This window comes from Eschrichtius robustus, chromosome 11 (genome assembly GCF_028021215.1).
Source record: "Eschrichtius robustus isolate mEscRob2 chromosome 11, mEscRob2.pri, whole genome shotgun sequence".
In the NCBI taxonomy this organism is placed as follows: Eukaryota; Metazoa; Chordata; class Mammalia; order Artiodactyla; family Eschrichtiidae; genus Eschrichtius; species Eschrichtius robustus.
Window position 1 is genome coordinate 109,546,727 of NC_090834.1, and position 14,942 is coordinate 109,561,668.

Here is a 14,942-nt window from a genome sequence, read left to right on the forward strand (position 1 = left end):
CGGAAATGTGGGGCGGGGGGCCCTCGGCTTCGAGAAACTTCCCACAGAAAAGTGAGCTTGGATTTTTAGTATTGCCTCTCCCTTAATTAGGAAAGTTCCATGAGACACTGAGGTGTGATTTTGCTGAGATGCTACTAATGGTACAGCAGTGACTATTTCCAGCCATTTTAAGATCTCCGAGCCTCATTCTGGGCCAAGCTGCGTGTGGTTCTTTTATTGCACTTGGAGGGGAGGGACGGAGCTTTTCTATGCTCGGAGCTGGGGAGGCTCGTTCGCTTGCACTTTGGGGGACCGCACAGGTTTCTCCTTGGTCCCCATCGTTTTAGCCAGATCAGTGCTTTTCACCCGTTTCCTCTTAGAGGGGAAATAGAGCTTTCCTGCCTGGGGAGTGGGGGAGGCTTTGTCCCCATCCCAACCCAAGTGTCTTTGAAGTTTCATGTTTTATCATAAGATTCATGGGAATTTGGCAATCTCTCTGTTACAGTCATGCAAGTTTCATTTTTTTTTTTAATGCTTTGAATTTTATTTGAAGCACCTGGGGGTATATTGAAGAAATAATGTGCCAGATTGTATGCAAAAAAAAAAAAATAACAAAATTTTACGGGGACACTAAAGAAGACCTAGATAAATGTTCGTGGATAGGAAGACAATATCGTAGAAATGTCAGTTTTCCCCTCAGTGATCTATAGATTCAGCACGATTCCCAGCAGTGCTCTTCCCTTCCCTTCCCGGTGCAGAAATGTTGGTGCCTGGCATTTGAGGATGTGAGGTCATGGTGGGGTGCCACGTAGAGGTGCCACTGGTGACATGGGCTGGGGGAGGTTGGTGGCGGGGAGGCCAGCAGAGCCTATGGGAGTGGTTGGGAGTTGGTGATATTGAGCAGGTTTGAAAGGTTTAACATTGCAAGGACAGCCATGAAGTCATGGATTTTTACCACGTGTACACACACACACAGAGAGAAAGAGAAATATTATGGGTGTGTGTGTAGGAATGTACGTATATACATATACAGTGGGTTTTCGTTATTCACAGTAGTTCTGGTGTATAAAGCCACTGCAAACACCGAATGAGAGAATTCTGGACCACTGGTCCTGGGGGAGATACAGGCTTGGGTTCCCCCCCAGAGCTTCTGGTCACATTTTCATCTGCCGATCGACACGCAGCCTTGTTGGACGTGTGTTTCTGTTTAAAGACACCTGATGTAATAGGTATTGCTGGTTCATTCACACTGACCCATGACCAGTAATGCTGTAAGCTCATCTAACGCCCATTTCCTCTGTGCGTACACCACACTGCAGCTACCCCGCACACCAACAGCCCCTCAGCCCTGTGTCTGGGGCCGTTTTCAACAGTGAAATCACCCACAGAAAGCACAGAAATGCCAACAATGTGGCACTAACGACTGGAGAGGACGCTCGTTTACAGTGTGAGCTGAGGCAGGAGGGCAGAGCTCGCCTGTGCCACCTTGGCTGGGTGCTGGGGTGTCAGGCGACTCTGTTTTTCCGCCCCTCTGTGCATGTGCGTGTCCAGGAATGATTGGAAAGCTCCTGGGCATCGATAGGGTTATAAATAAATCTGAGCCAGTGGGCGACCCTTCAGGCTGGCATCTGTGAATAAGGAGGAGAGACTGTGTGTATGTTTCCCAGCTCCGTCTGCCGAGAAGGCCCAGAAGCAGCGAGCACACCCAGCACCCAGGTCTTGGCTTCTAAGGATCAGTCTCCACTCAAAGGAACCAGAGCTCCTCGAGGAAGGGCCGATTCTCCGGCGGGGGCAGGGAGAAATACACGTGAGCCTGGAGCGTGTCACTGTCCCAGAAAGAAAGTAAAGAAATCCTCAAGCGAAGGTGGGGACGTGTCAAGGGGACCCAAGAGCCAACGTAAAGGGACTCTCACTGTCCAAACGTAGGAAACATTTGAACATCAGAGTAAATGGGAAGATTAGATCTTAACCCATTTCACGAAATAGGTATAGATGAGTCTACACTGGCTTCAGTTAACGAATAAATAGCACATAGTAGACATGCTTTAATGACCAGCCAACATGTAAATAACAAATCCTGAATGAAGGCTGTAGCTGTAGTTCTGAGTCATTCTTTTTAGTAGCTTATAATATTCTACAGTATTACTAGACCATCAGTTTTTATTCATGTTATTATTTTGAATAGTGTTAAAATACACATAACTTAAAATTTACCCTCTTAGCCATTTTAAAGTGTCCAGTTCGGTAGCATGAAGTACATTCATGTGTTGTACAACCATCACCCCCATCCACCTCCCACCATAACTGAATAAACTAGTAAACCCAGGCTTTCACCACCACAGACAACAGTGTCATGAACATCATTGTCTCTCTGTCCTGCCAGCTAAGCTCTGACATTTTTGCTTTTTTCATATTGTAAACACTTTAAAAGCAATGCCATGAAAAATCCCAACGCGGATTTTATGGAACTTGGGGAGCTGGTTGTAAAATGTGTAAAGGGATGTAGTGGACCCGGGGCAGCCAGGACTTTCTGAAGGACACGAATTAGGAGGGACTGTCTCTTCCGGCAGTCGGGGCTGGTTGCAAAGCCTCCTGCCCAGCACGTGGTGTGGTGCGGGGCTGGGCAAGTACAGAACAGAGGGCACGTGGAAGCAGACGCAGGCACAGCTGGAGGAGGAGCTCCTGCCCTTGGGGATGCAGGTATGAGCAAGTGGGAAGGAGGGGTGGCGAGTGCCCAGTTTGAGAAGCCCAAGCTAGAAGCCACCCAGAGCCGTTAGGCGTCAGGAAAGTAATTGTGGGTAGAACTCATTGCCTTGAGCACATAGCTGCATCTCGGGGTCGGACCTCCGCATGCTAGGCATTCGCTAAGTCTTGTTCATGTCTGCCTCCTCCAGGGAGGCCGCCCAGCTTCACCAGACAGCTTGTTCTCCTCCAGGCACCTCCCTGTCCATGTCACTCACCTGCCTTCTCTTCCCGCTTAGGTGGTTAACTGCATGTGCGCATGTGTGTATAATGTGTGTCCTGCCCAACTGCGCTGTAGGCTCCCTGAGTGTACCCCACGTTGTCTTCCATTTCTTGGCCTTCCCCGTGGTGCTGGTGTGGGACGAAGGACCACTCCTGACCCGTAAATCCATAGTTTGCCTCCAGCCTCCAGCCTGCTCCAGTGAGCAATGTAACGCTTGGTGAATATCAATAAGGCATGTACTAAAAACGTTGCTTATTTTGGTGTAGTAGCAGAGGATTGGGTTACAGTGAGTTGGGTTGTGTTTAGTGTAACCATGTGAACAGCGTAAAATACAGGCTATTGGAATGGAAGCCCAGACATCTGCTATGAATTCTATATATAAATACTGGCTATGCTTACATGGGTTAAAATGGGATTGTTGGCATTGGATCTTCAGACTTCTGATTCCACTGTGGTAGGGACTGCACGTTAATCACGGGTCCTGGTACCCGGGCCAGGAGGGGAAAGAGTGGCCTTTTTCTGACACTGACGGGCCGAGGATGCTGGGAACGGCACACCTACCCTAGAAATAGGTGGGAGTGGTCTACTCCCCGTCCCCTGGCAGGGAAACGCGGAGAACCCGCAGAACTCTGTGGGTGTTCTGAGGGCCAGGCCAAGATGGGGCTGCGTGAATTCAGGGTCACAGAAAGGGTCATCCATGCCTGAGGTAGCCGATTGGGAAGCCAGGATGAAGGAAGAAGGTCACGGGGGGAATTCAGTGGGCTTGGGGTGCAATGGTGCCTTTAGAAATTATCTATTGAGGTGAAATTTATGCAACGTAAAATTAACCATTTTAAAGTGAATAATCCACTGGCCTTTGGTGCATTCACAATGTTGGGTAGCCACCACGATCTAGTTCCAGAACATTCCATTGCCCCCATAGGAAACCCTGTCCCCATTAAGCGGTTTTGCCTCATTCCCCGCCCCCCCCCCCCCCCCCCCCCCCCCCCCCCCCACCAGCCCCTGGCCACTACACTACTAATCTGTGTGTCTGTCTTTGTGGATTTGCCTACTTGGGACATTTCGTGTGACTGGAATCCTATGCTGTGTGGCCTTTTGTGTCTGTCTTCTTCTGGAACATCATGTTTTCAAGGCTCATCCACGTTGTAGCCTGTGTCAGTCCTTCACTGCTTTTTATGGCTGAATGATATTTCATTGTATGGATAGAGCACATTTTGTTTATCCATTTGTCCGTGGATGGACATTTGGGCTACCTCTGCCTTTGGGCGATTGTGAATCGTGCTGCTGTGACCATGCATGTACAAGTATTTATTTGAGTCCTCTTAGTTCTCTTGGGTACACACCTGGGAGTGGAATTGCTGGGTCACGTGGTAACTCGATGGGTAACTTTTTAAAATTAATTAATTATTTTTGGCTGCACTGGGTCTTTGTTGCTGTGCGCGGGCTTTTTTCTAGTTGGCGGTGAGCAGGGCCTACTTTTCGTTGCAGTGCGCGGGCTTCTCATTGCAGTGGCTTCTCCCGTCGCGGAGCGCGGGCTCCAGGCGCGCGGGCTCAGTAGTTGTGGCTCGCGGGCTCAGTAGTTTTGGCTTGCGGGCTCTAGAGCGCAGGCTCAGTAGTTGTGGTGCACGGGCTTAGTTGCTCCGCGGCATGTGGGATCTTCCCAGACCAGGGACTGAACCCGCATCCCCTGCACTGGCAGGCGGATTCTTAACCACTGCGCCACCAGGGAAGCCCCTTGACAGGTAACTTTTTGAGGACCTGCTGGGTGCTCTGCACTGCAGCCCCACAGCAGCCAGCGGTGCCTTTTAAGTAATTACCATTTCCTGCTGGATGGATGAGGAAACAGGCTCAGAGCAGAGATAAAAAGTCTGGCCCCAAATCTCGCAGCTGGAGGCCAGGCTGGGGTTTGAACGAGAGTCTGAGCTGATGTGCTTTCCTTTGTAGCAGGACCGGCCCGGGACTGGATGAAAGAAACATTTAATGAGCTACACGTACCAGCGCTGCCCCGGCTGGTGTTTACTGAGTGCCTAAAATGTGCTGCTACCGGGCTGAGGCTTTGTATGAATTGTTCTGTTGAAGCCTCACTGTCTCTGAGGTGGGGTTGCGGTGAGGACCCCCATCTCACAGGACGCTGAGCTCAGGGAGGCCCAGATCTGAGCCGTGCCCCTGAGCTGGCTTCAGGCTGCTCACTCGGGGGGCCGACCCGGTCTGTGTACCCTTGCGATACGTGGTCCTGAAAAAAAAAGAAACTTGCACAGAGAATGTCATAGGAACATAAATGGAACCTGGGGTTAAAACACTTAAAGGTATTTATCCAGAGACTCAACAAAGTCATCTTTCATTATGCAGTCCTTTTTTCAATCTTTGTCCCCACCTAGCACCTTCTCATACCTGCAATTCTAGTACAAATCGGGGTTTATAGTTACGTCGTGTGTGTGTGTTGACTTAACATTTCTTACACATTTTCTGGTGTCACTGCAGTCATTTTCTTACTACTTTAATGGGCACAACTTTCTACTGAGAGAACAGCCTAGGCACCCCGATGTTGGAGATTTTTTATTTGTTTATTTTTCTTATTATAAGGAAGGCTGCAGCAAATATTGTGTCTAGGACCTTTTCCTTCCTTCAGGTGTTCCTTGGGATAAGGTCCTGTGAGGCCGATCCCTAGGGAGAGGGTTTGAATGTTTTATGGTCCTTAATACCAGATACCGCGGTATTTCCTAGAAGGGCTGTTCCTGCATCTGTGGCGGCCAGGTGACCCCGCGTGAGTCCTGGGGTGCAGTGGTGGCTGGGCTGCCGGCCCAGCTCTCAGCCTCTCTGCCCTGCACTCCTCTCCCTCCTCACACTGCTTGTTTCTTCTCCTCACTGCCCCAAAATCTTGGGCCACTGGTCAAGAGATCATCCCTGGAGTGACCTGGGGCAGGTCAAAGCACTCTTCCAGGAGCTGCAGTCTCCGCAGCTGGGAGATACGCACCTGAGCCCCCTGACGTACAGGGTCTTGGGCCTGTGGGCATGTTACTTCGGGAAGGAGCACATAGGACCATCTGCCGCCTCCTGCATGCTTTGCCCCAGGACCTTTGCACTGGTCATCCCCTCTGCCAGGATGCCCTCCCTCCGGCCCTCTCTCGCCCCCTTCAAGTCTTTGCCCAGGTGTCGCTTTCTCAGCGAGGCCACCCTGACCATCTTATGTGAAACGGCAGACCCCACTCCCAAATCCTTTACCCTGCTCTGTTTTGCAAACCGCAGCATTGATGTTGCGAGGCATAACTGACATCGCCATACCCATCATGTGGGTCGCTTGTTGTCTTTTCCCCCCACGTAATACAGGACACGAGGGTGGGTTCTTGGTTCGGTTGCATGTCCCAGCCAGGCTGACATGTGCTACACGACACCCCGCTGCCTGCCCACTGGCTGGCTCTGTCGTGGACTCAGCCCAGTGCATCACTCCTCAGGACAGCCTGTCCCGACGCCAGCCCCTCACCTGGCTACTCTAATCCTGCCCGCCTCCCCCGCCTCTCTCCTCCTGTGGGGCAGGAGGGGCCCCAGGAGGCCACATCCCCCAGATGAGCCAGGGTACCCGTGGCCCTTGGTAGGCTTGGGGCCGCATCAGTCGGGGCTCCCCAAGCCCTAGGAGGGGCAGTGGGCGGGTAGGTGCCAGCTGGGGGGGGCAGCCCCCCACAAGAGGCCCCTATCGCCATGAGTCCCCAGGGTGACGGGAGTGTGAAGTGGGTGCCTCTTCAAACTTAGGAGTTGAGTGTGTGGTGGTTTCTAAATGTCTTCGAAGCAGGAGTGGCTTCTCCTGGAGAGAGCCTGCCCGCCCTGGCCCTCCTAGGAGTCTCAGTTTGGGAAAAGCGCAGGAAATTGAAATCCACCCCCCATCACCTGTGGCCTTTGAAGGGTGCACCTGAACTGCCCAGAGTGTAAACTGTGGGGAAAATGTGGTCTTTCCAGTTCGGGGAGAAAGAACGGAGCAGAATTAGGATTTTTTGTGCCGGGGGCAGCTTCCAGGGCTCCCTGCCTCCGGATTCTCCCCCAGCCCAGGCTCCCTGGTCTCCTCTGGGACTTTGGCTGCCGGGAAGGGTTAACTTACTGGGTGTCTGGCCAACAGCTGGGACTGGCGACTCGCCCCGTGGGTACCTCCCTCCAAAGCGCTTCCCCTGGGGGCTGGAACGCCTCTGATTGGAGACTCCTGTCTGCGGGGCCGTCCACCTCTTGACGCTGATGCCGGGTGAGTTTCGTCCCTCACCTGTGGCCACCAACTCCCACTGGAATACCTGTGGCAGCGGGGAGCTTGCCTTCTCCTGAGATGGTCCCTTGCACTGTCGCCCAGAGGTGCTAGTTTAGAGAAGAGAGAGAAGTCAGCGTCCTCCCTGCTGGCCTTCGCAAGGGGTTCTCAGGCGGGAGCTGGGTCCACCCTGGTGGAGGAACGTCACGGGGCCTTGGTCTGTGCACCTGTGTGTGTCTGTTTCTGGGGAGAGGGTCAGCTTATCAGAGGGCTCTGTGACCCCCGAGGTTAGGAACCACCCGGGCCGGTCCTGCCTTCGCCGGATGAGAGGGGAGGAATCTCAGGAGGCCGGGCACGGTGAACCTCGCAGGCGGGGTGGGATTACTGGTCGTCTGCGCTCCAGTGGCCGGCGGGGCCCTGGTGACGATGAATGGGCAGGTGCTCTGGGGGCACCCGTCGCCCTGCGTGTGCTGTGGGGTGTCTGTTTGCAGCAGCTTTGCTGCCTCGGTCCACGGGCCTCCAGATCCCACATGACTCTTCCTGCGAAGGCCCTCTGCCTCTGGTCTGTACGATTCTTCCTCCTCTGAAGGTCTGGACCCTCCCTGATCCTGGGTATCATCCCCTTGCCCACTGTCCTCCGACCGGCCGGCCTCTGACCCTCGGATAGCACCCGACTGCCGGCAGTGCCTCCCGTGGTGTGTGTCACTGCCACTCTGCTCTCTGGAACCTCTGGCTGGCAGTGGGGACCCAGACCCTTCTGGGCACCCCACCCTTTCCCATCTCACCTCTCACAGGGCAGAGGTGACTCACTGTCTTGAAGTTAGGGTGCTAGGGGCTGGGGGGGGGAGGATGAAATGTATTTATAGAGCAGCTGCTGTGTGCTGGCCCTGGGCAGGGCAGGGCATTCTTAGACGGGCAGACAAGCCGTCCTGGAGTGCAGGGTCCAATGGGACCCTCAGCATATTGTAGCAGCTGGGCAAACAGGGAAACTTCCATTTTTAATTAAAAAAACCTTTTTACTGAAGTGCATATACGCAGAAAAGTGATGCCTTTTTACAAACTAAATACACCTGTGCAACCAGCACACGATGCGTGTTCCAGAGTGTGGCACCTCTGGTGTGCTGTTGAACTTTGTTCCTCTCGAAGCCTTATCTTACCCTTCTGTAAAATGGGTGAACTGTCACCCACGGCCCAGGCCTGCGTGCCGAGAGCCCAGGGGGCTCAGAGAGGAGCCTGCCCAGCCCTGTGTGCTGTGTGTGACCTGCAGAGAGCCATCAGCCTGTGCGGATGCGCACTCTTTATTATCTGTGTGTACCTGCTTGGGGCAGGGAGGGGTGAGATTAGGGACAGGTGTTCTTTGGTGGCCATCTCCTCCTTGCAAGGCGTTCAGGATGCCCAGCTCGGATGTAGTTGTTACATCCCGGTGTTCGATTTTTGCCGTGTCCCTTCTGCCACAAAGAACTGTAGACGTGACATCATGATGGTGATGGTGGGAGTGGCGGAGCCCCGGAGACCGTCCTGACCTCGAACCCTCCGCGTGTCCTCCTGCCCTGCAGAGGGGGGGCCTGGGTGGGACACACGGTTTCATGATTTCAGTAACTGCAGTGCTGTCTGCTGCGTTGAAAGAGCGTCTGAATGGGTGGCTGGACCCACCCAGGTGCCTTCCCGGCAGTGGCTGGGGATGGAAGGAAGGAGCCGGGAGCCTCGGGCGCGGGCCGGGCAGGGTCCGGGCACCTAGCCCCCCGTCCTGGGCTGTGCGGCCCGCGGCTCAGCCTGCGGTCCTCACGGTTTGCTTCTGCCCCCACAGCCTCGCCGCTCCTCCTGTTTGCCAACCGCCGGGACGTACGGCTGGTGGACGCCGGCGGAGTCAAGTTGGAGTCCACCATTGTGGTCAGCGGCCTGGAGGATGCGGCCGCGGTGGATTTCCAGTTCTCCAAGGGAGCCGTGTACTGGACGGATGTGAGCGAGGAGGCCATCAAGCAGACCTACCTGAACCAGACCGGGGCTGCCGTGCAGAACGTGGTCATCTCCGGCCTGGTGTCGCCCGACGGCCTGGCCTGCGACTGGGTCGGCAAGAAGCTGTACTGGACGGACTCGGAGACCAATCGCATCGAGGTGGCCAATCTCAATGGGACGTCCCGGAAGGTCCTCTTCTGGCAGGACCTGGATCAGCCGCGGGCCATCGCCTTGGACCCCGCTCACGGGTAAACCCAGTACCTCTCCTCCCCCTGGTGCGGGTGGGTGGGGTCGTGATTTCCCTCTGGAACTTACTTGAGCCCACGTACCTTTTTTAGAGAAAACGCGGCAGTCTTAAAATGAGTTCGCTTTCAGAATTTGTTGTTGTTGCGAACGATTTCCCCTTGAAACCCTGTAGTGTGGTTTTTTTTTAAAACTCGCTGCCTCTGAGGCAACTGATGTGCTTGGCCGTGGATTCGAATCATTAAACGTCTCAGATGTGTGTGTGACGGTGTCCGAGGAGGTGCGAGCGTTCTGACAGGTAGAACTCACACCTTTCGCTTCCTTTATGACTGCGTCAGCTGAAAACGGGTGGAAAAGTGAAACGCCTTGTCCAGAAGTGGAACTTGCTGCGGATGGTTTCTCTGGTGTCTTCTGGAAGCCCTCTGCTTCCCCCTGCCTCCCAGTCTGGCTGAGCTCACGTGACCTACGAAGCCTCAGGGCCCAGCCATGAGTTCCAGGTGGGGTTTTGTGAGTGGCGGTAAAGCTAAGAACATGTGCAGAGTTGAAGGCTGGGATGGAGAGACTGTGGGGAGATGACCGAGCTGCACGGCCAGGCCAGGCTCATTGCAGACTTTCATGAGCGGTAGCTGTTCGTTCACTCATCCCTCGGCCCTCTATTCCCTCTTCCTGCCAGCTGGGAAGGACACACTCTTAGCCAGGCTGCATCAAGCCAGGCGCCTGCCTCCTGGCCGTGCTCGACCCACTGCTGTGTCTGCCCACTTCTCTGCTGTTCATGTGTCAGAAACGGCTGTCGCGCATCTGGAACAGAAACACCATAGGACTCTGGGTTCTGGTCCTGATGCCCCTGACTTGCTGTTGCCCCTGGCAGTGCCCTTCCTTGCCCTGGAGGGGTGGTGACACTGGCCGCTCTGCCTGCAGCCCAGCATGGAGGGGCCTCTCAGCCCGCCCTGGGGTGGGTGGAATGAGGTTTGGGAGGCGGAGGCCTGTCTTGCCAGTGCTGGTGTGTGGGTAGCTCGGGGAGCACCCTGGGTGAGGGGGTGCTTTGGTGGCCAAGTAAACCTCCTTACGGGGGGCTTCTCGGCGTGTTGACTGAGAAAGTGCACTAGACTGGCTTTTGATGTCAGAATAGCTGGTGCCTTCTGGAGCTGCTGGTTTAAAAGCTGAGTGTTTGTGTGTGTGTGAGCTCCATTGGGAGGTGCTTGATACTTGGTTGGGAAGTGCTCAGTTGGGAGGTGCTTGGTGCTTGATGCTCGGTTGGGAGGTGCTTGATGCTCGGGTGGAAAGTGCTCAGTTGGGAGGTGCTTGGTATTTGGTTGGGAAGTGCTCAGTTGGGAGATGCTTAGTACTTAGTTGGGAAGTGCTCAGTTGGGAGGTGTTTGATGCTTGGTTGGGAAGTGCTCAGTGAGGAGGTGCTTGGTACTTGGTTGGGAAGTGCTCAGTTGGGAGGTGGTTGGTACTTGGTTGGGAGGTGCTCAGTGGGGAGGTGCTTGGTGCTTGGTTGGGAGGTGCTCAGTGGGGAGGTGTTTGATGCTTGGTTGGGAGGTGCTCAGTTGGGAGTGCTTGGTGCTTGATGCTCGGTTGGGAGGTGCTTGATGCTCAGTTGGGAAGTGCTCAGTTGGGAGGTGCTTGGTACTTAGTTGGGAAGTGCTCAGTTGGGAGGTGGTTGGTACTTGGTTGGGAGGTGCTCAGTGGGGAGATGCTTAGTACTTAGTTGGGAAGTGCTCAGTTGGGAGGTGTTTGATGCTTGGTTGGGAAGTGCTCAGTGAGGAGGTGCTTGGTACTTGGTTGGGAAGTGCTCAGTTGGGCGGTGCTTGGTACTTAGTTGGGAAGTGCTCAGTTGGGAGGTGTTTGATGCTCGGTTGGGAAGTGCTCAGTGAGGAGGTGCTTGGTACTTGGTTGGGAAGTGCTCAGTTGGGAGGTGCTTGGTACTTAGTTGGGAAGTGCTCAGTTGGGAGGTGTTTGATGCTTGGTTGGGAAGTGCTCAGTGAGGAGGTGCTTGGTACTTGGTTGGGAAGTGCTCAGTTGGGAGGTGCTTGGTGCTTGGTTAGGAGGTGCTCAGTTGGGAGTGCTTGGTGCTTGATGCTCGGTTGGGAAGTGCTCAGTTGGGAGGTGCTTGGTATTTGGTTGGGAAGTGCTCAGTTGGGAGATGCTTAGTACTTAGTTGGGGAGTGCTCAGTTGGGAGGTGTTTGATGCTTGGTTGGGAAGTGCTCAGTGAGGAGGTGCTTGGTACTTGGTTGGGAGGTGCTCAGTTGGGAGGTGGTTGGTACTTGGTTGGGAGGTGCTCAGTGGGGAGGTGCTTGATGCTTGGTTGGGAGCAGTCGTCTTCATGCTCACACCCAGGCTGGCTTTGCCTGTAGCATCCCTAGGAGTTGGTCCGTCTCTGGCTCTGTCTTTTTTTATTAAATGTTTGAAATCTTTTCTGATCTTGCCTCTGAGTTCTTCCCCCGGATCCTGCTGGGATCACACCCCGGCCCCTGAGGCGGAGTTGACTTTGGTGTTGATGCCCTGGGCAGGATATCTGAGGCCCCAGCCTCTCCCCCACATCTCCCGCCGCCCCAGTGATGTGTCTGATGCGTGGTGGAGCGAAGTGGTGGTGCTAAGTGTCCCACTCACCAGATCGAATGACGGTGAGAACGCTGGACTCTGGTCCCAGCTTCGTCTGTGGTGTGGTCGAGGTTAGCAGTGTCCGCTCCGTCCCCTTAGACACCGTTGCCCAGGAGGCGAGGACTCCAGGCCAGTGCATAGGGACCGTGGGCAGCACCCCACTCTGCCAAATACTGGCCTGGCGGTGGTCCTTGCCATGAGTTTGAGCTGAGTCCTGGGGGCAGGACTGCTGTCCTGAGGGCGGGGATAGTGGGCTTCATTCTCCGTCCTGGCCACAGACTCGCGTCTGCAGGGGGCAGCGTCTGCCTCCTCCCGGCCCTGTTGGAACCTCCGTGGTCTCCGTGTGTCCTCTTGTGATGCAGCCTTTCTGCCTCACAGCTAGGGTCCCTCCTCAGATGAGGGAATACTGCCCCGGATGCGTCATCAGGAAGGAAGGTTCTCAGTCTGAACGTCCATGTCAGGGTGCACGTGACCAAGAGCCCCGTAGCCAGGAGGGCCCGCAGAGCCCAGGGCCTGGACTTGGTCAGGTTCAGCAGCACGGGTGGCAAAGGGCAGGTGTCCCGGCGAGGCTGGGGAGGCGCCTCCCCTCCCAGCACCAGGTGCCCAGGTGGGCGGCAGAGCGGGCTCCAGGGAGGCCTCTCTGGCCCTGAGGACCCGGGGCCGGGAAGACATCGGCCCAGCGCTGGGGGGGGTGGCCCAGGCCTGACCCAGCCCACGAGGGGCTGCAGTGGCTCCTGGGTCTCCAGTTAAAGCCGGGCTGAAACCCAACCCCCTCTTTAAAATGCAAAATGGCCCTTCCCTAAAATAACACACAACCACAACCGCAGCCAGCCTCTGCCCTCTGGGCCGAGACCAGGCTGCAGGGCTTTGCTTCAGGACTTGATTTTCCTCCGTGGAGCTTGGCTGGGCCTGTGGCAGCGTTGAAGGCTCTGCACAAGCACATCCACGCCAGCTGGGCTCTGGGAACGGGGTGGCTTGCAAATTCCCCATTTAAGGAAACCAGCCGGGCCTCTGTTATGAAACCCCGGGGAAAGAATTTGAATTATGCTCCTCGCGGAGGTCCTGAGCCTGCACATTTTCCGGCCTTTCCCGTTGGCCACCGAGGAGCATTCAGGGAGCATGTGAGTGGATGGCTCTGAGATTGATTCTCCTGATACCTTCTGGGCAGCCGGCGGGAGGGCTGGGCTCTTTCCAGGCTGCTGGGGGTGGGAAAAGCACAGGGAGAGAAAGGTGCCTGCACCAGGCCGGCGGGAGCCTTTGCTGAGCTGGCCGACGGCACCTGCGAGCCTCGGGTGCCCGGAGACGTTCACCACCACCCCATGCTGGGGGGTGGGTCAGACAGCGGCCAGGCTCTGACCTCAACCGGAGAACCGTGTTGTGCTCCCAGAGCTTGTGACCTGGGGCAGCGCAGCCTTCCGGAGCCTCGGTTTTCTCACCTGTCCAATGGGAATAGTCCCTGCATCACTTCTTCAGTGGAGAGCAGAGTGGAGAGCTTGTTGGAGAGGTGTTCCGAGTTCTCTGTCCCCATGGGGGCTGGAGAGCAGGGGAGCTTGGTGACAATGGCGGGGTGTGGTTGGCCCCTCGCCGCACGTGAAGCCCCCAGGAGCATATTCTCATCATCTGTCATAACCCGTCTAGCAGGTGGCAACAGTGCCAGCTCCGAAGTGACACCCCTCTGGGGAGGCCGCATGGCCCCATGAATGGGGGTGGCCCTCGACACTCCCGTCTCAGGGGAGTGGCAGCTTGTGTGCGTGTCATTTGCTCTCTCCTGCTGGACAGAGACCCCCACCAAAGGGCAAGGCTGGGCCTGTTCTCCCCATGTCCCTCATGACTTTGCTGGTCCCTGGTGGACGGCAGCTCAGGCTTTGCTGAAAGGGCTGAGGTTTTACCTGTGAAGACGTGGAGGCTGAGAGCGGGAGTGGGGAGGGAGTGAGGGGAGGGGACTTGATCGGTAATAGAAGCAGCTCGAAGGGAAGCAAGCCTATGGGCCCAAGGAACTAGGGCGTCTGAGAAGTGACCTTTTCTCACTCCCACTATGTCCCACGGCCCCGCCTCTCCCCGTCTGGGCTTGTGCTCTCTTTCCCGGCAGGCCCTCCCACGATGGCACAGGTGGCTCCCAGGAGCCCCCTGCCCTCCCCTTCCAGGCCGACTCCCATCTGCCTGTCTCTAAAGCAGCCACTAAGGCTGAGGGTAATGGGGTTTGCTGATGGCTCAGGGCTGATCTGTGCCCACCCCAGGAGGGGGTGTGGGAGCAGACATACCACCTGGAGAGTTCATGGACCTCGCGTGGAGGGGAGGTTCCTCAAAGGGAAATCCAGGCACTGTCCCCCTTCTCTGCGGAGAGACACTCTGCCACCCCTTGTGCCCCGTGGCTTGTCCACAGCCGACTGGGCCAGAAACCCAAGGGACTCCTGTCCTCCAGGCTGGTGTGGTTCCCTCTGCTTTCCACTGAAGAGCCATGCTGAGAGGGCGCCCCGCCTGGACATCTGGGCGCTGGTGGGGTTTGAACCCATCAGCCCAGATGCCTGCATATTATCTCTGCTCATGGGAAGGGACATCAAATAAGGACGCTTCTAAGGAGGCGGTGGTTTCTGGCTGGAAACCCTAAGAACATGGTTAAACAGAGCCGAATCACCCACAACCCACCCAGGAATAACTGGTGTGTTTCAGTGTATACCTCACCTACGCATTGTTGTTTTTAACAGACTTCATTTTTTTTTTAAAATTATTATTTATTTATCTATATATATATATTTTTTGGCTGTGTTGGGTCTTCGTTTCTGTGCGAGGGCTTTCTCCAGTTGTGGCAAGCGGGGGCCACTCTTCATCGCGGTGCGCGGGGCCTCTCACCATCGTGGCCTCTCTCGTTGCGGAGCACAGGCTCCAGACGTGCAGGCTCAGTAGTTGTGGCTCACGGGCCCAGTTGCTCCGCGGCATGCGGGATCCTCCCAGACCAGGGCTCGAACCCG

General features: G+C 55.6%; 1 protein-coding gene across 2 annotated transcripts in view; it reads left to right on the forward strand.

Annotated features, from left to right (window-relative positions):
- LRP5 (LDL receptor related protein 5) overlaps positions 1-14,942 on the forward strand; it is a 109,955-nt gene that overhangs the window by 19,951 nt on the left and 75,062 nt on the right. For both annotated transcript variants that reach the window (XM_068554907.1, XM_068554908.1), the window contains exon 2: positions 8,977-9,373. In XM_068554907.1, coding sequence (XP_068411008.1) covers positions 8,977-9,373 — 397 coding nt within the window. The remainder of the gene's footprint in view (positions 1-8,976; positions 9,374-14,942) is intronic.